The sequence below is a fragment of the Pinus tabuliformis genome, chromosome 1_1, assembly GCF_031772625.1.
Source record: "Pinus tabuliformis cultivar Carrire ecotype Pingquan chromosome 1_1, CPIR1, whole genome shotgun sequence".
NCBI classification, from domain to species: Eukaryota; Viridiplantae; Streptophyta; class Pinopsida; order Pinales; family Pinaceae; genus Pinus; species Pinus tabuliformis.
The window spans coordinates 842,680,913-842,703,702 of record NC_142297.1 but is presented as its reverse complement, the minus strand read 5'-3'; the positions used below and the strand labels follow the sequence as shown (position 1 = coordinate 842,703,702).

The 22,790-nt window shown below is 32.6% G+C and overlaps 1 protein-coding gene across 1 annotated transcript; it reads right to left on the bottom strand.

Moving 5' to 3' along the window:
- Positions 1-6,371: 6,371 nt before the first annotated feature.
- On the bottom strand, positions 6,372-13,780 carry LOC149216808 (protein LATERAL BRANCHING OXIDOREDUCTASE 1-like). The gene is made up of 5 exons (XM_089390071.1): positions 13,761-13,780; positions 8,045-8,291; positions 7,711-7,958; positions 6,718-7,042; positions 6,372-6,626 (listed from the first exon to the last, which is right to left on the bottom strand). The coding sequence occupies exons 1-5, from the start codon at positions 13,778-13,780 to the stop codon at positions 6,372-6,374; spliced, it is 1,095 nt and encodes a 364-aa protein (XP_089246197.1).
- Positions 13,781-22,790: the final 9,010 nt, after the last annotated feature.

The following is a 22,790-nucleotide window of genomic DNA, read 5'->3' as shown; positions in this document are numbered from 1 at the left end:
AGTTCAAGGATACCCCTTTTTATTCTATATGTATTAGTAGGGAACTCGTCTCTAATGAACACCCTTCACATCCACAATATTCATTTTTAAGCAATGGAAGTCCCTCTACCATTTTTTAATTTTTATGTAGTAACAAATCATGATCATTAAGGTATGCGCCAAAGAGCTTATTTTTCATGGTTGTAGATGTCAATGCTTGATCACTTTTTATTGTGATATCAAGCTTATATAAGTCTCCAATTCTTGAATATATTGTAATAACCTTAAAGTGATCCTGTATATATTTTACCATACAATGTGACTTTACAAATTCTACATTCAATCCCAATATTTTATGGTAGAAACAGAGATTAGGTTCTTCTTAATGCCAGGCACATACATCACATTATGATTTTTTTTAATAAAACCATTTGGTAATGTTACAAAAGCATCACCATATCCATTAATTTGGTATGAATGATCATCCCCATATATACATTTGCACCAGTTTTGGTTTCATTAAAATTTTCAAAACCAATGCTTGTTACAAGACACATGGATGGAGGCTCTAGAATCAACAAACCATGCATTTGAATCATCTGTTTTAGTAGACAGTGAAACATATGAAATAAACAATCTAATATTTTTGAAATCATCATTTGTTGGTTCTCCTCTATCTACAAAATGACCAACGTGCCTTCTCTTTATATGTTTGGATTAATGTCATCATTCACAGTAATATCTAGATTAATGTCCAAACTTTCTCTTATACCATATTAATGTTTTTCGTTACACCAAAAACCACATGCATTAGTAATAATTACTCCAACACCCCCCTCAAATGTTACTAGGGGAATTGAACTTGGGTCATGTCTCTAATACCAAAATAGATTTGTATAAGCACTATTGTCTTCTATGTATGATCAAGCCACACATACTTCATGATCCACTTCCCCAAGCCTTAAGAAGGTCAGTCCCAACTTGGTTCTTCCAATTCTAATGGGAATATTCATTCAACTAGATGACTGCTTCTTGCATTAGGATAATAATAATTTTTACAATGGTTACTATTGAGAGTATGAAGAGTATGCAAGGAATTGTTCTCTGCAACAGTACGAACAACAACCAGTGACAACTATTCACACATGTTGTGAAATCCCTACTCTTGAATAGTACCTTTGAACCTCAATAAAGCCCCAAAAATTTATCTGCAATTTAGTCGCTAGCCTTTTTAATTCAATGCAGATTATTTATGGCTTAGCACAATTCTTGGGAGATCTATCTTAGACAAGCGACAAGTCATGATTAACTTATGTCATGGAAAATATATTCAAATTCCAACTTGGAGCTCTTAAGGCACAATTTGCATCTCATAACTGCTACTTGTATTATGATGTTTATAAATTTTTCAATGCTAACACTATCGCCACCACTAAGGGCAGGTAAAAAATTCTTATGCTGCATTCAATTTGTAGACTTCCTTTATTTTTCCACAACCTTGGCTTCACAATAGATACACAAATGTGTATTCATGCCACTCAATGTATCACAGGTTTTTGGTTCAAATTGCAACAGGTCACAATGGACAACACACCACTCATTGTTGCTACCATTATCAAGGCTCCTTCTTCCTCCTAGTCACACACTTTACACTTGGTTGGACAACCATAAGGGGACACATAATGGACACCATAATAGTCTCTCATTGAACATGCCTCCTTTACTAGGAAGCATGCCACATAGGGACACACCACTCATGAACAAGTTTGGAAGCCTCATAAACTAACATTTCCTTGCTGCAACAATTGTACATACATTAGGTCAACACCACTTCAATATGTAGAGAAGGTATGTGCTACTTAACACAAATTCCCAAGACTCAACCATGTCATAGGATTTCATGCCTCTCTAGCCAAGCTCTAATACCAAGATAGAAAATATGGAAAACAAAGTGATGGGAAGATGAGAGATGCAACTCTCATTGGTGGCAAATCTCAGACCAGGGATTGTGTTCACTCATTTAGCCAAAAAGTAAATATGCATATAGAATTAAAATTACAAAGTAGTTGAGTAGTTTAAACAAACTCCTCATAAATAGGATCTAAAACCTAATTAGAACACACAATCCCAACAAGACAATAATCACTCATAACAAAATCCTAATAATGAATCATTCTATAACTTTCTCCATTATTCTCATAGAATAAATGAACACATGAATGGAGAAGTGTAGGGAAAGAAGACAGTAACAAAACCATGAAACAACAAGACTATGAATGAAGTAATGCAACGAAAAAAGACAATATGGAACATATAAGTGACACAGAAAATGAACTTTCCATATATGATGTTCCACATAAGTGTCTTTTATTATTCTGTAACCTTTAGATGATTGAACTAAAGTGGTCTTCTCTTAATGGTTATATTACTTTTTATCTCGTACATGTTTTTGGTTTTGAATAATTCTCATGTTTTTGGATCTTAATTTCACTCTATATCATGGAAGATTAGGCATTTGAATGTGGGTGACAATAGGATATTGATCATATTTTTGTTTCTTAAATGATTGGGATAATTAAATAGTGTTCAAAATAGTATTTTTCCTTAATGTTTCAGTTATATATATATAATTAAATTAAATATTATTATTAAATATGAAATAAAGATTTAAAAGTAAATGTTGATGAGAGAAAAGAGAAAATAAAGTATAAAAGGTTGAACAAAAATAATAAGGCACACATCTGCATTCAACTTAAACAAGAACCAACATTATTTCCATATAAGAGCATCTATCATGTTACTAACAACTTTCTTACAGAATGAATGAAAGAAAGAGCCCACACAATATCAAGTAGAAGGTAAACACTAATTAGTAATTTGTGATCATAAATTCGAGAGAGGATTGAAAAAATACAACTAAGAGGGTAAATATTAGAGCAACAATAATCTAACAAAATATTTTCCTAATGATTCAAAATAGTTGAAAAGCGAATCCAAGAAAAAGACTGTTTTAATTCCAAATTGAAGAAGAAAACCATATTTGCATTCCATGTTTTCCTTATAATTTGATAATAACTCATCACATAATAAAATCAAATGCAAATCAAAACTATTTCCACACAAAGAAAGAACCACTATTGAAAACCATTAAACTAGGGAAATTCAAGTCAAACACCTTTTTCAACTAATCCGAATTGGATCATTACATTGTTTTTCATCCATCTCTATACATTTGGAGTGGAAAAAGTGGAAGAATTGGCTCACAGGACCGTTTTTACCGGCGGAGCCCAGTTTGGCGAAATGGGGCTGAAATCTTTTGTGAGCGTTTTGATGCATCAAATGACATTTTTGGGGGGTAAAAATTTTCCTTTATAATTTGTCACCTTTTCATGTTATTCTACACACAGAGACCTTTTGAACGGCGCAAAAAGCACGTCAATCTTAGTTCGCATGCAAAAGTTATGCCACTCAGAAGTTGACCTTCCTGTTTTCAAACCTATAGTTTGGGCGGATACCACGCCAGCCCCCATTATTCATGAAAAAGGGGTTAGCCACATGTTTGTGATGTAAAAGACTCTAGAAGGGTCTATTTTGTAACTCTAGTTAAGAGTTGATGTAGTCAAACTTAACCACTAGTAGGTTATCGAGTTATGTTATAACCGGGCCATTAGGAGGAAGAGGCATTCCATTCTTTCGAGAGAATTTTGTTCCTTAATTGAGCAAATATAGTGAGGTGAGATAGGAGATAGAGCGCATAGAGAGGATCTGTGCACTGTAGCATCCCACGGGCCACATGCATTACTTCTTTGTACCCGTAGCCATATTTCCAGACAGAGAAAGAGAGTGAAGCGACCTCACCCTCCAGCTCGGTTTTCTACCGAAAGGGTTTCCCAGAGAGGATATCTTGTGTGTTGTGTGTGTGTATGCTTATTTTGTCATTCTCTACTTTTCTGCATAATTTCCATTCTCATGCATGCACTAATTACAGTTAAATCCACATATCTTAAAGTTTAATAAATTGTAATACTGTAGAATTGTCAGAGTTTGAATACAATATTATTAGACCTGTTGTGACGAACTATCCAGTGGAATATCCACGACAATTTATGGATCATCAACATAGAAAAATAAGGTTAGGAATATTGAAAATTGTTTATAGTAAATACCCAACAAATAGACAATGGCAACATTGCAAAGAAGTAAATGATTATCAACAACATCCTCACCCTCCTAGTTGCAAGAGCCTACATAGCACCCACTAGAGGGATAACACCAAGGATAATTGATGTTAACCTAGAATGAATAATAACTATACATAAGCATCCATGAACCATTCCAAAGAGCACAACACTAACTAAACCACCAAAATCATCCTCACCTCCCATAGAATGTCAAGTTTCAGGGAACGATGCTAATGAGTAGAGTGGTGGTGAATGAAACAATAGCCACTTATAAGCACTACTGATTATGCCAAAGAGAACAAAATTGGATGTACATAACAATCCAATAAATAGTCAATTCCAACAATGTGATCACCCCCTTACAAAATCTTGAGTAGAGCGACAATATTGATGAGTACATACTACACTAATTGAAATGAATAATAAATATTGCAAGGATCCCATGGATTACTCAGTAAAGGGACAACATTGATGAGCAAGGGCTACATTGGCTAAAATTAATGATATTTTTTCCAAAAATATTATAAAACAATGAACAAAGGAACAATATTAATAAGGGCCAATATTAACTAGAATCAACATAAATCTTGTAAAGAACAAGAAAGAGCTTTGTAGCTTATTTAGACAACAATAACCAAGGCTCACAATGGCCACAAATATGAGAAAGGGGAAAGTATGAAAAAGGAGAATGACATGTCTTCATTTAATCATTTTTATTCAATGGAAACATCCCCTGGACAATGGAGAAATAAAGTCTTTTCACTTATCTTTCTTTATTAAATTTCTATAATAAAATAAAATAATAATAATTTTGATTGTTTTTTCAATTTTATAGAAAAAAAATTTAAAAATAATAATACCTATATTAATTTTAAATAAATCAAATAGACAATATTATAAAATCATTTCTCATTAACACTTTTTCATTACAAAGTTATTATAATATTTATATCAAACCAAATGTAATATCATATCTATTATACTAATAATAATAATAGAATATTAAATATAATATTAAGTGATGACATCTCTCCCATACTTGGTTGTAAAATAATTAATTAGTTTAATTTATAAAAAGTGTTTCAATAATGAAATAAATTAAAAATTAATCTAGCTTTATTTAATTTTTATGAATGGCAAGCTAGTTGAGTTTCATTTTATTACAAATATTTTGAAAGTTAGATTCCATATTATTACAAATATTTTGAAAATTACATTCCATGTCTTTATACCTGGAAAGAAAGATGTTTTTCATTCTCTATGCCATCTTTACTAAAAAAAAATTATAGTTTTGTTCCAAGGCATTTTAAATATTACTCATGCATTGTTTTATTATAATGTTTACATATTTTTTCCAAAATTTTGTAACATTTTTTCTTAAGTTGATATTTTAATTTGCATTTAATAATTTTTATTTAATAATTAGGTTGTTTTTAACAATATTTTTTAACTTAATTATGATATTGTTTTTAACCATGTTTATAAATGGGAGATAGTCTTTCCCTCTTTCCCAATTGTTGGACCATGAAAACATCTTTAATCCAACCACTTCGGAGTAACTTTAACAATATGTGAACAATCAGAAAAAGCCTGACTTTTCATGATAATTAGATTATATTTTCACATTAAATACAAAATAATGCAGGATATTTTTAATAGAAAGAATATATATATATCACACTTAATTTTAAATTTATTTATTATAACTTTTTATTAAAAAAAAAATTCAATTTTTTTTCCCAATCAATTTTTTTAATGAAAAGAAGGATAATTTTTTATGAGAAATAAAATTTTATAATTTTATAATTATTTAAAAACTAAATTAAATTTTTTATAATTTAATAATTATTTTTTAGTCATATATTATAACTTAATTTAATTTAATTTATATCTAGTAAAATCTTCAATCCTTAAGCAGTTATTCCTAAGATTTCACTTTCAATTTCTAATTTTTTTTTTTTCCCTCCCAAAAAACTATAACATTTTCATTAATAAGAAATATTATAGATGGTTGAATATCTGATTCAAATTACAGAAGAAATAGCCATGTTGAAAATATCCCTAATGCCAATCAATTTCTAACGAATTGACAACATTAAACACTCAAACTAAAAGCCAGCACGAACTAATCGAACCGACAAATAACCTAGATCCAGCGTATTCATATAACAACAGCCAACTACTCAAACTAAAGCTAACGGAACAATACTCTTAACGAATACTAATTCCAGCATATTCGTATAGTGCGTGCTTCCCCTCCACCCCACGAGAGAAATAATGTTTCATGTAATCCGCATGAATGAAATTCCTGAACAAGCATGGATGAGTTTCATCAATGAGTTCCGGAGCTGGACCGATCTCCGCACCGAATTCAGGACCATAAAACACCGCAATCGATAGCCTATCCCTGCAACGGTCGGTCATCACTCGATGCTCTACGCTCTTGTATCTTCCATTACTCATTACCTACAAAATCAGTCACATATTATTGATTCAAACTTTCGTGAAACAAAATCAGGATAAGAGGCAAATCAATCTGTAAGGATCACAAGTTTACCTCTATCAAGTTTCCAACGTTGATGACCAGAGCATAAGGAATTGGTTGCACAGGTATCCATTGGTCATCCTTGCGAACATTTAATCCTACCACTTCATCATCCTGCAACAACAGTGTAATGCCAGTCATGTCTGCATGTGGGCTCAGCCCAAAAACACGATCTGGCATGGGGCACTGAGGATAGTAATTCATTCTCATTCTTTGGTATGCCTCTCCAAATTTATTCTCAAAGAAATCAAGCTTCAAATGTAATGTCTCTGCAATTAAACTCAATAGCTTCCCAGCAAGCCTTTTAATTTCGGTGTTGTATGAATCCGCAATTTCCCTGCCAATTAGCAGCCCACACTACCATCAGTAAAACACCAGCATTCCCGAATTGCACCACGTACAAATTCGCCAAAGGAATTGTGCAAAACCAAAAACACAAGTCGATGTAATAGTGGGTGAAACTGGCCTTATAGTTTATATGGGTATTATGGACTCATGAGTATCCGTATCAGTATTGCCATATCGGATAGGTAAGTGAATATGCACCCTCAAAGGTTGTAATTAGTTACTGATCATATAGACTATGCAGAGATGCAGAGATGGAAACAGTGAGATTGAAATTTGTATCAAGGGAGAAAGAGAGAAAAAGAGAATTTGTTAGTGAATAGAAACAGATATTTCCAACCCAACTAAAAATGGATTGAAGTTATATCCAAATCATTTTTATTTTCAATTATTAAATTTTAAAATCTAAATTAATTTTATAATTTAACAGAGAAGTGTGAAATTAATTTTATAATTTAACAGAGAAGTGTGAAATTAAGTTTAAGATAGATTGATTATTTTAATTATCTCAATTATATTTAAAAGTATCAACTGATTAACCTATCTTTATAAAATGATAAACAAAGTATAATAATAAAAAAACAAATTTCTAACTAATTAAAAATTATTGTAAAATAATGAACCTAACACAAAAATAGTTGTTAATGTATTGAATTGTACCTGAAATCAGTGGGTTGAAGTGGCCACACATTCAAATCTCTAAGTTTGGAAGGAAAAAGTGTGAAACCCAACAAGTCACCCCAATCTAGCTTCTGGTCTTCAGACACGACAAACCTCTGGCCATAGCCTTCAAGGTCTCCTGGCTTCACTGCGTACTTTTGTTTCTCTTCCGAAGGAAGCTGGAAGAACTCCCTTCCAACTCTTTTAATACCATCTATTAAGGACTTTGGAATACCATGATTCACAACCTACAAAACATCCACCCTAATAAATTTATTTATTTATTTGCAAACATTTGATGACACCAAGAAATAATGAATCACTAAAATGATACCTGGAAGAATCCCCATTCTTCACAAGCCTGAGCAAGCTTCTGAATCTCTCCTTCTCTGTGCAATCCTTCTGAAAGCTTGGCCATGTCAATGATGGCGATGTCCAGGTGATGATCAAATATTGAAGTTGGTGCTGGTATTTCATCGTCTCTTCTCATATACCTTTCTGGTATTGTTTCCTGCAGCTTCTTCGCAAGTTCTTGAACGCTCTCGACCGTAAGAAAAGACTTACCCCGACTGGGAAGGTTGCTGTGAGCCATTCTTTCAAACACTCAGCAAACACCCAATGAAACTTTAAGTCAGGGCCTCAGGCAAGCAGAGAATATATGATTGAATGTTGAAACTATGAGATTATTGTACATATTTATAGTGTTGGTAAGAAGGAATTCAATAAGAATTAAAACTGTCTCTCATGCAAGGCATCCAAGTTTAAATACCTAAAACGTGATTTTTAGTCTAGTGGAACATATGTATAGTTAAATACTGATAGGTTCATTGTCAAACATCTATCAATATTTACGTACAAAACAATCCCATCTCAAAGACATATTTATTCATATTTTTACACAAAATATATACAAAATTTTAAATATTAAACTTCAATAATAATTTGTGTATATTACTTTTACTTCAATTCTAAAATATATATTAATGTAATTATATAAATTATTTTATATTAGATTTTAAAAATATGAAAATTAATTAAATTATAATTTTATTTCAAATTAATATATGAGTTAAATATATTAAAAAAACATTTATAAGATTTTTAGTCATGAAGATACACTTTCATTTTATAGTAATGATTCTTAATCTTTAATATTTTAGATATTTATTGGAGGTTAAATTCTTACCATTTTCTTAATAATTATTGATAATTAAATTAAAATTTCAAAAATTCTATTCTAAAATAAACATATATGTAGACAACTCAATCGCATCAAATATTTAAATAAAAAGCCTACATAGTGAACATGCCAATGTGATAATAAACAACTCAAATTACTGATTTCTTTAAATAAATATTCACTTAAAATTCTAATCTTTACAACACTCACAACAAAAAAAAGTAATCTCATTAATTATAAATTCTAATTTTTAAAATGTCTAAAAAATAATAAAACTTATCATCTAAATAATAAATTAATTGATAATTTATATTATTTAATAATTTATTTATTATCGGGATATCATAATAACGATATTTTATTTATAAATTAATTAATAATTTTTTTATAAATAAAATATAAATTAAACTTAATTAATAAATCAAATTTTTAAAAGGTGAATGGTAACATTATCTATAAAAACAAAACAACAACTTAACAAGAGCATGAAACAATGAGCACATGAAATGAACGAAGTAATACGTGGACCCGAACCACCATGAAGCAAAGAGCATACGGGAAAAGAAGACAAAATATAGTGAAGGCTATGGAACAGTCATGTAGGTGATACGGAAATTTGAATATTTTTGTGTGGTATTCAATAAAATGATTTCTATTATTTTGTAATTCATTTTCTTGAATCTATTATTTTGTAATTGGATAAAATCACAAGAATATAAAATGTTTATGAGATCTCGTATATTATTCGTAAAATCATATAATTACATAAAGTGTATAAAGTGTTTATGGGATGTAATAAATTTCTAAACTAAAAAGCAAAACAATTTATTATTTGTAAAATCATACAATTACATCAAGTAAGATTTAATAATTTTTAAAATAAGAAAATGATTGTTGATAAAATATCTTGACAACCAAATCAATTAAAAAACTAAATAATGCAAGGGTTGTTTCCAAATTTCCCATTTAGTGTTTACATTATTATATAAATCACAAATTACAATATAGAGACCAATATAACTTATTTTTGTTTTACTGGTTTTCATCATCATTCACATCTACTCTAGAATCTCTCAAACATTGCTCTTTCTTCACCACCACATCTTCGAGCTCTCACTTGACCTTCATTTAAAACATAATTGTCTCTGACCATCATTGACAAACTTTGAAAGATCGACAATATTGACATATCGGCTTATCAAGGCTTCTGTGATAAAAGTTATCGAGTAATGAACCATCCAATAGACCAACCACCATTTGTCAGATATTTTTCTTTTGGTTATCCACCATTGCCAAGAGGATGGTCAAGATATTGAATCTGTTCAAAATTTGATTGAACAACTTGATTTGTCTCATACACATAGATCTCATAAAAATAACCTGTAACTGATGCTCTTGAAACCTAGAAACTGAATACATCAATTTCATTGTTGTATCTATATGTACAATTTACATCATTTCTTAATACATTTGAATTCATTTTCCTATGGACCAACGACCATCTGTCGGATATTTTTCTTTCGGTTATCCGTTAGTTGCTAGGAGGGTGGTATGGATACCGAATGTGTTCAAAAGTTAATCAAACAACTTGACCTATCTCGAACACATGGATCTCATAAAAATTACTTGTAACTCATGTTCTTGAAGCCCGAAGCACAACAAGACCCATCAACATATAACATACTTGCATAATTATATTAGCGATATGTTCTTTCGGCATCGAAGAACATTGCGAAATACTAATTTGAACTATGTTATTATGTTCAATTATAGGTTTTGCACTTTCACTTATCTTACAACATGACATATGATAATTTTGATCAAACTATGGCATAACTTAATTAAATGAATAAAAGAGATTCGCTAAACTGTTGTTGACCAATGAAAAATGTATCACTTGAGCTTCACTGTGTGATACTGTGTTATTAGTCTATTAACTCGAGAACATGTGGTCAATTCCAGCAACATGTAGTTGGATCTTGCAGTAGTTGTAACTTCAATGTTGAGCGATATCATCACCTCGATTCCATTAATATTCATGCATATTGAAAGGGAATCGATTGCAATTTTTACATCATTAAAATGTCCTGTGAAGAGATTCAACACTCTGAAATACCAAATAGCATTACATTGAAATTTGCACACAGCATGATAAAGGGGCATAGACCTTCACTAGATTCCAAGCATTGAATGAAGTAAGTATGATCGAAGATTGGCCCATCGTCTATGCTAGAAAGATAACTCAAATTGATCCTCTTCAGATGTAGATCTACTAATCGATGCTGCAGATGACCATGAAGGCAGGTCAATGCTAATTCCATATCGATGTAGCTGCAAAAAAAAGACTCATCTTCATTCTGCACACGCACAATGTTCCTACACGCATGCTCGGTATAGCCAACCACTAGAGACAAAGTCCTCTTTGATGCTTCCAATTGCCTATGTTAGTTAATGCTGCTAATGGCACCTGAAACTACAAAACAAATCATAGAAGTGGAAAATCATGTTCTAGGACAGAAAGGGCTTCTCAACGTAACAATTTGCAAAACTACAATGTTCAGGGATGTTGATCCGGCCTTGAAAAGCCATGATTTCATCGTACATCACACTTTGAATTTCCCTTTCTGCAGAAGATCATGTACCAGGCAATCCACAAGTGAAGGGCACTAGCACAATGAACACAACTAAAAAGAAAAACAAATCAATAGTGCATACAACGACTTCCTTTTAAACTTGTTATTATAAAGAATTAATGAAATAAGCCATAGTGTACTGGCTTGAAGGAACCTACTCCGAGTTAATTCGGGAATTGGATAAAATAAATTCAGGCCACCATAGAGAAAGAACTCCCTAACATAGTGGTGAGCTTCATCTGTTATTTTTGTCTTCAACTCACAATCACACTCGACAAGACAAACCAAAAAGAAATATCAAATTCAACATAGTAACAATTGGAAAGAATTCTCGTACACTAACTAACTACCCTATGTATAGAATATCAAATCTGAAATATATTTCATCTTCCTCAGCCCTCCCATGAGGGAGTCAAACTCATACCTTCTCTAACACCAAAAATGAATTTTGAGAAGCACACATGGTGCACATATTTCTCACAAAACAATTCATATATTCTTTGTCAAATCACACAATTACATCAAGTATATGAAGTGCTTATGTGATCCAACAATTTCTAAACTAAGAGATTGATTGTTGAGAAAAAATCTCAAAAACCAAACCAATCAACCAACCAAATCTTACCTATTAACAAATGCAAGTGTTGTTTCCAAGCTTTTGGGTATTCAATATAAAAACTAAGGATAATTAAGGGCATCCTATGAGTCATAAGATGATATTTTTTTATATTGGAAGTACTAACATGGAATCGCTTCTTGGTGGTGGGTAATTTATCATTTTCCCATTCAAATATATTTTAGATCTTGAATATAAATGTTGGAATAAGGAATTACTGAGGGGGGGGTGAATCGGTAGCAGTGAGGTTCTTAAAACTTTAAGTATAAGTCTTTAATTATTTTCACTACTGTCACTTACTTGTGATAGAATTCATTCACAATATAAATAAATAGCAAGATAAGGAATTCACATGTACATACAATCCCTCACATGAGCATCATACATATATTGACACAGGCTCTTTTACTTGGAAACCCAAAGGGAGAAAACCACCAATATGTTTGGTGTTATTATGTAAATTAAGCACCTACTTAATTACATCAATTTGTTTGTGAGCACCCACTCACAGGAGGCACCAACCCCCTTAAGAAAGAAAACCACTACTTACCAAGAGGAACTAACCTCTTATGAATGCAGGCAACTACCTACTCTAGCCATTGCTCTACTTTTCGTACAATTTTCAAGCTGAAAACAGTGGCAAATTCATTTACATAGAAAGACAAATCTGGTTTGCTCCAGTACCAGTTCCTTTCCTTCAGCTCCCCAATTCTCCTTCGAACTATGCACTCTATTTCTCAACCAGATCAGGCCTCGATCCTATGATATACCTTCTCTTAGTGACGCTTAGCTCAGTGACACACCCACAACACTACACTTTGTAACTCTCCACAATTATGCATTCCCCACTTGCATAACTACTCTCCGTTATTTTATTCCTTTGTTGCGCTGTGACCAATGATGTCCATGTACCCAATAGTGTGCTACAACATGGTATGGTTTGTTGTTGCTCAATCAGGTTGCTTACACACTTCAACATGGATTCCCATTCTGTTGTAACTTGTGTTATCAGTCACCATAGCTAATTTAATGCATAGGATGAACTTCTGAGTGATTCCCTATGCTAAGAATTAATTCTCAGTAAAATTGTGCACTCGAGAGAGGTGTTCCATGCTTACAAAATGATCCCAGTGAACGATTTGTAACTCAGGCATGGTTTTCTTGTTTCAAGTCAATCTCTTCTTCACTCAGTCATCTTTTTCATTTAATTCTTCCTGGCATGCAAGAAAGATCAGGGAAAGCTAGTTTCGTTTGAGCCAGGCCCATTAAATTTTCTCTGCAAACTGAGTTCCTCACTGCCTTGTCTATGTTCTCTGTAATTTCCATTAATACTGGCACCAGCTCTGATCCTTTTCCACATTTAATGAAGTCACCAATAACATAGGAAGACCATTTGAAAGTAATTCTTGGGCATGCCTTTCAATTTTGATCGGGAGGTCGTACGTCGACCCAATGTGCTTGCTTGTGTGCTTGTATTAGCCTCGACCCCTGACTTTCCCGTAGGCATGACTAGGAACATTTTCCACTTTTGGGGGTTTATTTTATTCATTCAACGCCGACAATAGAGTACACAGGAAAAAATTCACAAAATAAACCCTATGTGAAAACTTCGAGGTTCTGCGACAGATCAATGTGTGTCATGTTGACATCATCTAGGCCACCTGGCTACTTTTGTAGGGTGACATGTGTTACCTAAATTTGGGCCACTAGGCCATCTAAAAACACCAAAATTGTCAGCCACATGTCCTCTGTACTTCCACGTCATGCTAACGTCATATGCCACGTTTCTTGTACTATGTCCCACACAAGTCAGGGGTCGGGAGTCAGAGCTTCATTCTTCCTCATAAACTTTGTTGCCCTACCCAACCTCCGATCGGTTCGACTACTGACTAACGACTTAGAGTTGGTCCCACATAGGTTGAGGGTCGAGGCTTCATTTTCCTATTGACTCTACTATGTAGCCTCACCTTCGACTAACCCAACTCACCTAAGGCCCAACCTTAGTTCAAAATCTCTCTAAGTCCTGAGTGAATGAGATTTTCTGTATACCAACTTCAATTGATTATAACTCCTGATCTAGAAGGAATTTTCTAGAGTCCAAAATACCATTGGAAAGTTCTTCCATAACACTATATAACTATCCCATTACCAAGAGCATATGAACTAAACACACAGGGCATAATTACCTCCAAAGTTTGGGACTCCCCGACCATCATAGTCATATTTTTATGGCTTCTTCTGTAAGCTAGCTACTATGATGATTCTCTACAAAATACTACAACAACCATGATTCATTCAGTGTGATTTTTATACTGATAATTGAATCAAAGTTGATTCAAAGTTAATATTGAATATGAAACCAAATTTCCATGGTGAAAAAAAAACATGTTCTCACTCCTTCAAAATTCATGATTAGAAAATGGATATGTTTTATAATAGAAAATTTGTTCCAATACCTACAATTTGAAATGCTAATTGATTGATATACAATCCTCTGAAATGATGACTAAGAATTTTCAAAGAAAATGCATATTTTATATTAGGCCAAGTACATAATTTCATCTTCTTTACGCTTAAGTTCAAACTTAAAAACATAAAAGCCTAAAGAGTGGGAATCATTCCCATATAAATATTCATTCAATAAAGGGTTCACTGATGTAACTTGGTCAGGCTCTCTTCGGGTGGTAATTTTTTGGGCCCTCTTAAGTTTGACTTACATTGGAGATTTTGTAAAGTGAATATCTAATTAAAATTAGATGTAGATGGAACCCACCATAAGGAAATAAGCACATAAATGAAGTAATGCAAAGTGAACATACCTAAGAAGTGAAAAAAAAAATATGGAAGACAAGGTGAGATGAGAGATACAACTCTCAAGTGAGGCGAGGCTCAGCCGAGAGACCCCTACCCTCACATTTTCATTTATTAAGTCAAAAAATAATTACATATATAGAATTAAAAAGTAGTTCAGCAGGTTGAAAAAAAATCATAAATAGGATTTAAAACCTAATTACAACACACAATCCAAACAAGACAATAGTCACTCATAACAAAATATAAATAATGAACCATTCTAAAACATTCTCCATTATTCTCACACTCCTCCTTAATGCAGGAATATGTTTTGTACCACACCTAACAAATTTGTACATATCTCTAACTATGCCTCTCCAAGAGGATTTTTAAAGATGGAAATTGCATTTTCATTAGTATTACAATAAGCTAAATCAATTTCCTTAGACTACTTCTTTTTCCTGACAAAATGATAATGAGTCTCAATGTGTTTTGATCTTGCATGGTACATAGGATTGTTGGCTAGTTTGATGGAGCTTTGATTATCACACTTGATATTCGTTGGCATTTTCTATTCTTATCCCACATTTGCAAGAACTTGCCTCAACCAAACTTCTTCACAAGTAGTACTACTCAAAGCTTTATATTCAACTTCATTTGATGGCAAATAAATAATTGATTGTTTCTTGTTGCTCCATGTGATGATCCTAGATCTGAGGTTAAATGCATATCCTAAAGTTGATCTTTGATCATTAGGATATTTGACCCAATATAAATCAAAATAACCTATCAAATCAACATAAAAAATATTAGTATATTTAATATCAAAATTAATACTCCCTTTCAAATATTGAAGGACTCTTTTCACTACTTTCTAATGGCTTTCAAGGGACTTGTCCATGAAATGACTAAGAATGCTAATTGAATATGATATTTCTAGCTTGGTTTTTGTGAGATAATTTATAATTACCACTGAGTGGTGATATAGTGTACCATCCACCTCTCTTATCCCATCATCATTGTAGAGTTTAGCATCAATGGTATTCACAATGCCTTACATTGATCCATTTGAAACCTTTTTAGTGGCTCTATTGTATATTTTCTTTGTGTGACCAGTGTTTGGTCAACATCTTTTCATGTTTCAAGACCTAAGCAATAATGCAATTCACAAATGTCTTTCATTTTAAAAACCCGTGACAGATTTATTTTAACTTCATCAATCAACTTAAATGAATTTCATAAAAATATCATCAGCGTGTAGGGAAAACAAAGCAATATAACAAGACCTTGGCTCTTACTTCAACCCATATCAATTTTTCTTTAATTTACAAACAAGATGCTCTTGATCCTTCTTTATGAATCCTTCTCGCTAAACTAGATATACTTCTTCGTTTAGACCCCCATTCAGAAAAATAGACTTAGCATATAGCTAATATAATTTCCATATATATTTGTAGCTAATGCAATCATTAATCTAGTTGTATTTAACTTAGATATAGGTACAAAGGTCTCATCACAAGCATGCCCTCTTTTTGTGAGTAACCTTTAGCAACCAATCTAGCTTTATATTTATCTACACTACCATCAACATTAAATTTGGGTCTAAACAACCATTTTTATCCTATGGGTACTTTATTTTTAGGAAATTAAGTTAATTCCCAAGTATATTTTTTCATTATGGACTCATATTCTTCCTTCGTTGCATCTCTCCATTCTTTTTGCTCATTAGCTTGTTCAAAATCCAAAGGTTTTATGCAATTCATTACTTTAGTCATTAAGGCATAATATTTAAATATTATAGTGGTTGAGTTTGACATAATGAGCTCCTTGGTTCCTCATTGCTTTCATCTCTGCTCTTGTTTTGTGGTGATTCATCTCCTTCTCTTGGTACGTTGTGGTTGCTTTAGGTGTCCATATCATTGGATTATTTCTCCTATTTCTATTCATTTTTATCATCTGATTCTTCCTTAACATTATCATAATCATGAGGAATATCCCATACATCATAGTTATCCTTCTTATGGCCTTCATCTACATAGTCATCAAACAATAGGTCTCTACCTACAAGACCTTATCATGAGGGCTTCACTGGGGAGAAATACCACACCACATGTGTTCATATTGGGGGATATATATTGAGAAAAAAATGACATAATATATTGAGCATATAATAGGGGTTGAAAGGGTTTTTATATTGGTGGGTATAAAAAATGGAGGTCCAAGGTAATGAAAAATATTAAAGGGTATAAAAAATATTAATGAAAAAATGGATACCTACAATATCTAGTAAATGTAGGGTGTTTTTTAATTGGGAAGATGTATTGGTTTCGTATAGATAAGGGGTTAAATAATGTGATGTTTAGATGTATTTTCCATTATGTGGTCATATTAAGGGTATCATTTAGTATGCCATGAATGCACATGATATGTCAAAGGTACATTGAGTGAAGCTCCTATGGACTTTATGTGTTGATGGATCAAATATCTCATATAATTTATGATCAGGAAAAGAAGCAATGAAAACACAGTTACTAATATTTGCATCAAATTCTCTCCTATCTTTTTTGGAACATGAGAAAATTCTTTACTTCCAAATATTCATAAATGAATTTATTTTGGTTTATAAATATAAATAGCGCCAAAGGGATTTTTATGAACTAAACATTTAGTTGGACTTCTATTATTCAAATAAGCAATAGTACTAACAACTTCAACCTAAAAATCGTTGGCAAGGTTTTTACCTTTCAACATGCTTGGTGCACATTCCACTAAGGTTCAATTCTTTATTTTTAGATACTCCTTTTTGATGTGGAGTATGTAGCACTGTGTACTATTGTACAATTCCATTGGCTTTGCAATACTTGAAAAATGCACCTAATGTATATTCTCTCCCTTGATCTAATCAGAGGATCTTGACGTATTTTCATCTTTATTTCTCAACCAAATTTTTAAACTCTTTAAGATATTAAAATACATCAATTTTATTTCTCATTAAATAAACCCACTTTTATCTTTTACGAACATGGATAAAGATCAAAAAATAGTATCCTCCACCTAATGATCTTGTTTGCATAGGCCCACATATATTTGTATAGATAAGTTCAAGGATACCCCTTTTTATTCTATATGTATTAGTAGGGAACTCCTCTCTAATGCACACCCTTCATATCCACAATATTCGTTCTTAAGCAATGGAAGTCCCTCTACCATTTTTTAATTTTTATGTAGTAACAAATCATGATCATTAAGGTGATCATACCTTTTGTGTAGAAGAGCTTATTTTTCATGGTTATGGATGTCAATGCTTGATCACTTTTGATTGTGATATCAAGCTTATATAAGTCTCCAATTCTTGAATATATTGTAATAACCTTAGAGTGATCCTACATATATTTTACCATACAATGTGACTTTACAAATTCTACCTTCAATCCCAATCTGCTATGGTAGAAACGGAGATTAGGTTCTTCTTATTGCCAGGAACACACATCACATTATGATTTTTTTTAATACAATGATTTGATAATGTTACAAAAACATCACTATATCCATTAATTTGGTATGAATGATCATCCCCATATATACATTTGCACCATTTTTGGTTTCATTAAAATTTTCAAAACCAATGCCTATTACAAGACATATGGATGGAGGCTCTGGAATCAACAAACCATGCATTTGAATCATCTGTTTTAGTAGACAGTGAAACATATGAAATAAACAATCTAATATTTTTGAAGACATCATTCATTGGTTCTCCTCTATCTACAAAATGACCAACGTGCCTTCTCTTTATATGTTGGACTAATGTCATCATTCATGGTAATATCTAGATTAATGTCCAAACTTTCTCTTATACCATATTAACATTTTTTCGTTACACCAAAAACCACATGCATTAGTAATAATTACTCCAACACCCCCCTCAAATGTTACTAGGGGAATCGAACTTGGGCCATGTCTCTGATACCAAAATAGATTTGTATAAGCACTATTGTATTCTATGTAGGATCAAGCCACACATACTTCATGATCCACTTCCCCAAGCCTTAAGAAGGTCAGTCCCAGCTTGGTTCTCCCAATTCTAATGGGAAGATTCATTCAGCTAACAAGGGTAGATTCATTCAACTTGATGATTGCTTCTTGCATTAGGATAATCATAATTTTTACAATGGTTACTATTGAGAGTATGAAGAATATGCAAGGAATTGTTTTCTGCAACATTGGGAACAAAAATCAATGACAACTATTCACACATGTTGTGAAAGTCATACTCTTAAATAGTACCTTTAAACCTCAATAAAGCCCCAAAAATTTATCTACAATTTAGTCGATAGCCTTGTTAATTCAATGCAGATTATTTATGGCTTAGCACAATGATGGGGAGATCTATCTTAGACAAGCTACAAGTCATGCCTAACTTATTTCATAGAAAATATATTCAAATTCCAACTTGGAGCTCTTGAGGCACAATTTGCATCTCATAACTGCTACTTGTATTATGATGTTTATAAATTTTTCAATGCTAACACTATCGCCACCACTAGGGGCAGGTAAAAGATTCTTACACTACATTCAATTTGTAGACTTCCTTTATTTTTCCACAACCTTGGCTTCACAATAGCTACACAAATGTGTATTCATGCCACTCAATGTATCAGAGATTTTTGGTTCAAATTGCAACAGGTCACAATGAACAACACACCACTAATTGTTGCTACCATTATCAAGGCTCCTTCTTCCTCTTACTCACACACTTTACACTTGGTTGGACAACCGTAAGGGGACACATAATGCACACCACAATAGTATCTCATTGAACATGCCTCCTTTACTAGGAAGCATGCCACAGAGGGACACACCACTCATGAAAAAGTTTGGAAACCTCATAAACTAACATTTCCTTGTTGCAACAATAGTACATACCTAAGGTCAACACCACTTCAATATGTAGAGCAGGTCTGCGCTAATTAACGCAAATTCCCAAGACTCAACCATGCCATAGGATTTCATGCCTCTCTAACCAAGCTCTAATACCAAGATAGAAAATATGGAAAACAAAGTGATGGGAAGATGAGAGATGCAACTCTCAGGGGAGGCAAGGCTCAGACCAGAGATTGTGTTCATTCATTTAGCCAAAAAGTAAATACGTATATAGAATTAAAATTACAAAGTAGTTGAGTAGTTTAAACAAACTCCTCATAAATAGGATCTAAAACCTAATTAGAACACACAATCCCAACAAGACAATAATCACTCATAACAAAATCCTAATAATGAATCATTCTAGAACTTTTTCCATTATTCTCATAGAAGAAATGAACAACACATGAATGGAGTAGTGTAGGGAAAGAAGATAGTAACAAAACCTTGAAACAACAAAAATATGAATGAAGTAATGCAACGAGAAAAGACAATATGGAACATATATGTGACATAGAAAATGGACTTTCCATATATGATGTTCCACATAAGTGTCTTTTATTATTTTGTAACCTTTAGATGATTGAAATAAAGTGTCCTTCTCTTAATGGGTAGATTACTTTTTATCTCGTACATTTTTTTGGTTTTGAATAATTCCCATGTTTTTGGATCTTAATTTCACTCTATATCATGGAAGATTAGGCATTTGAATGTGGGTGACAATAGGATATTGATCTTATTTTTATTTCTTAAGTGATTGGGATAATTAAATAGTGTTCAAAATAGTATTTTTCCTTTATGTTTCTGTTATATAAATTTTGGTTAAATTAAATATTATTATTAAAGATGAAATAAAGAGTTAAAAATAAATTTTAATGAGAGAAAAGAGAAAATAAAGTATAAAAATGCGAACAAAAATAATAAGACACACATCCGCATTCAACTTAAACAAGAACCAACATTATTTCCATATAAGAGCATTTATCAAGTTACTAACAACTTTCTTACAGAATGAATGAAAGCAAGAGCCCACACAATATCAAGTAGAAGGTAAACACTAATTAGTAATTTGTGATCATAAATTGAAGAGGGCATTGAAAAAATACAACTAAGAGGGTAAAAATTAGAGCAACAATAATCTAATAAAATATTTTCCTAATGATTCAAAATAGTTGAAAAGTGAATGCAAGAAAAATACCTTTTTAATTCCAAACTGAACAAGAAACCTATATTTGCATTCCATGTTTTCCTTGTATTTTGATAATAACTCATCACATAATAAAATCAAATGCAACTTAAAACTATTTCCACGCAAAGAAAGAACCACTACTAACAACCATTAAACTAGGGAAATTCAAGTCAAACACCTTTTTCAACTAATCTGAATTGGATCATTATATTGTTTTTCATCCATTGTGATGCATTTGGAGTGGAAAAAGTGGAAGAATCAACTCACGGGACCGTTTTACCGGCAGGGCCCAGTTTGGCGAAATGGGGTCTGAAATATTTCGTGAGCGTTTTGACGCATCAAATGACATTTTTGGGGGGTAAAAATTTTCCTTTATAATTCTTCACCTTCTCATGTTATTCTACACACAGAGACCTTTCCAACGACACAAGAAGCATGCCAATCTTAGTTCGTATGCAAAAGTTATGCCACTTAGAAGTTGACCTTCCTGTTTTCACACCTATTGTTCGGGAGGATGTCGCGTCAGCCCCCATTATTCATGAAAAATGGGCTAGCCACATGTTTGTGATGTAAAAGACTCTAGAAGGATCTATTTTGTAACTCTAGTTAAGAGTTGATGTAGTCAAACTTAACCACTAGTAGGTTATCGAGTTGTGTTATAACTGAGCCATTAGGAGGAAGAGTCATTCCATTCTTTCGAGAGAATTTTATTTTGTAATTGAGCAAAGATAGTGAGGTGAGATAGGAGGTAGAGGACATAGAGAGGATCTGTGCACTGTAGCATCCCATGGGCCACATGCATTACTTCTTTGTACCTGCAGCCATATTTCCAGACAGAGAAAGAGAGTGAAACGACCTCACCTTCCAGCTGGTTTTTCTTCCGAAAGGGTTGCCCTGCGAGCATATCTTGTGTGTTGTGTGTGTGTATGCTTTTTTTTTTCATTCTCTACTTTTCTGCATAATTTCCATTCTCATGCATGCACTAATTACAGTTAAATCCACATATCTTAAAGTTTAATAAATTGTAATACTGTAGAATTGTCAGAGTTTTAATATAATATTATTATACATGTTATGACGAACTGTCCAGTGGAATATCCATGATAGTTTATGGATCATCAACATAGAAAAATAAGGTTAGGAATATTAAAATTGTTTATAGTCAATACCCAACAAATAGACAATGGCAACATTGCAAAGCAATAAACGATTATCAACAACATCCTCACCCTCCTAGTTGCAAGAGCCTACATAGCACCCACTAGAGGGATAACACCAAGGATAATTGATGTTAACCTAGAATGAATAATAACTATACATAAGCATCCATGAACCACTCCAAAGAGCACAACACTAACTAAACCGCCAAAATAATCCTCACCTCCCATAGAATGTCAAGTTTCAGGGGACGATGCTAATGAATAGGGTGATGGTGAATGAAACAATAGCCACTTATAAGCACTACCGATTATGCCAAAGAGAACAAAATTGGATGTACATAACAATCCAATAAATAGTCAATTCCAACAATGCGATCACCCTCTTACAAAATGTTGAGTAGAGGGACAATATTGATGAGTACATACTACACTAATTGAAATGAATAATAAATATTGCAAGGATCCCATGGAGTACTCAGTAAAGGGACAACATTGATGAGCAAGGGCTACATTAGCTAAAATGAATGATATTTTTTCCAAAAATCTTATAAAACAATGAACAAAGGAACAATATTAATGAGGGCCA

What these genes read in the sequence shown, in the direction of transcription:
- LOC149216808 (XM_089390071.1), bottom strand. Translation starts at nt 13,780, where the DNA reads ATGACACACATTGATCTGTC. An exon ending in ATGACACACATTGATCTGTC is followed by an intron (nt 8,292 to 13,760) that starts GCAGAACCTCGA and finishes AATGGCTCACAG; the next exon opens with CAACCTTCCCAGTCGGGGTA. An exon ending in ACGTTGGAAACTTGATAGAG is followed by an intron (nt 6,627 to 6,717) that starts GTAAACTTGTGA and finishes CTGATTTTGTAG; the next exon opens with GTAATGAGTAATGGAAGATA.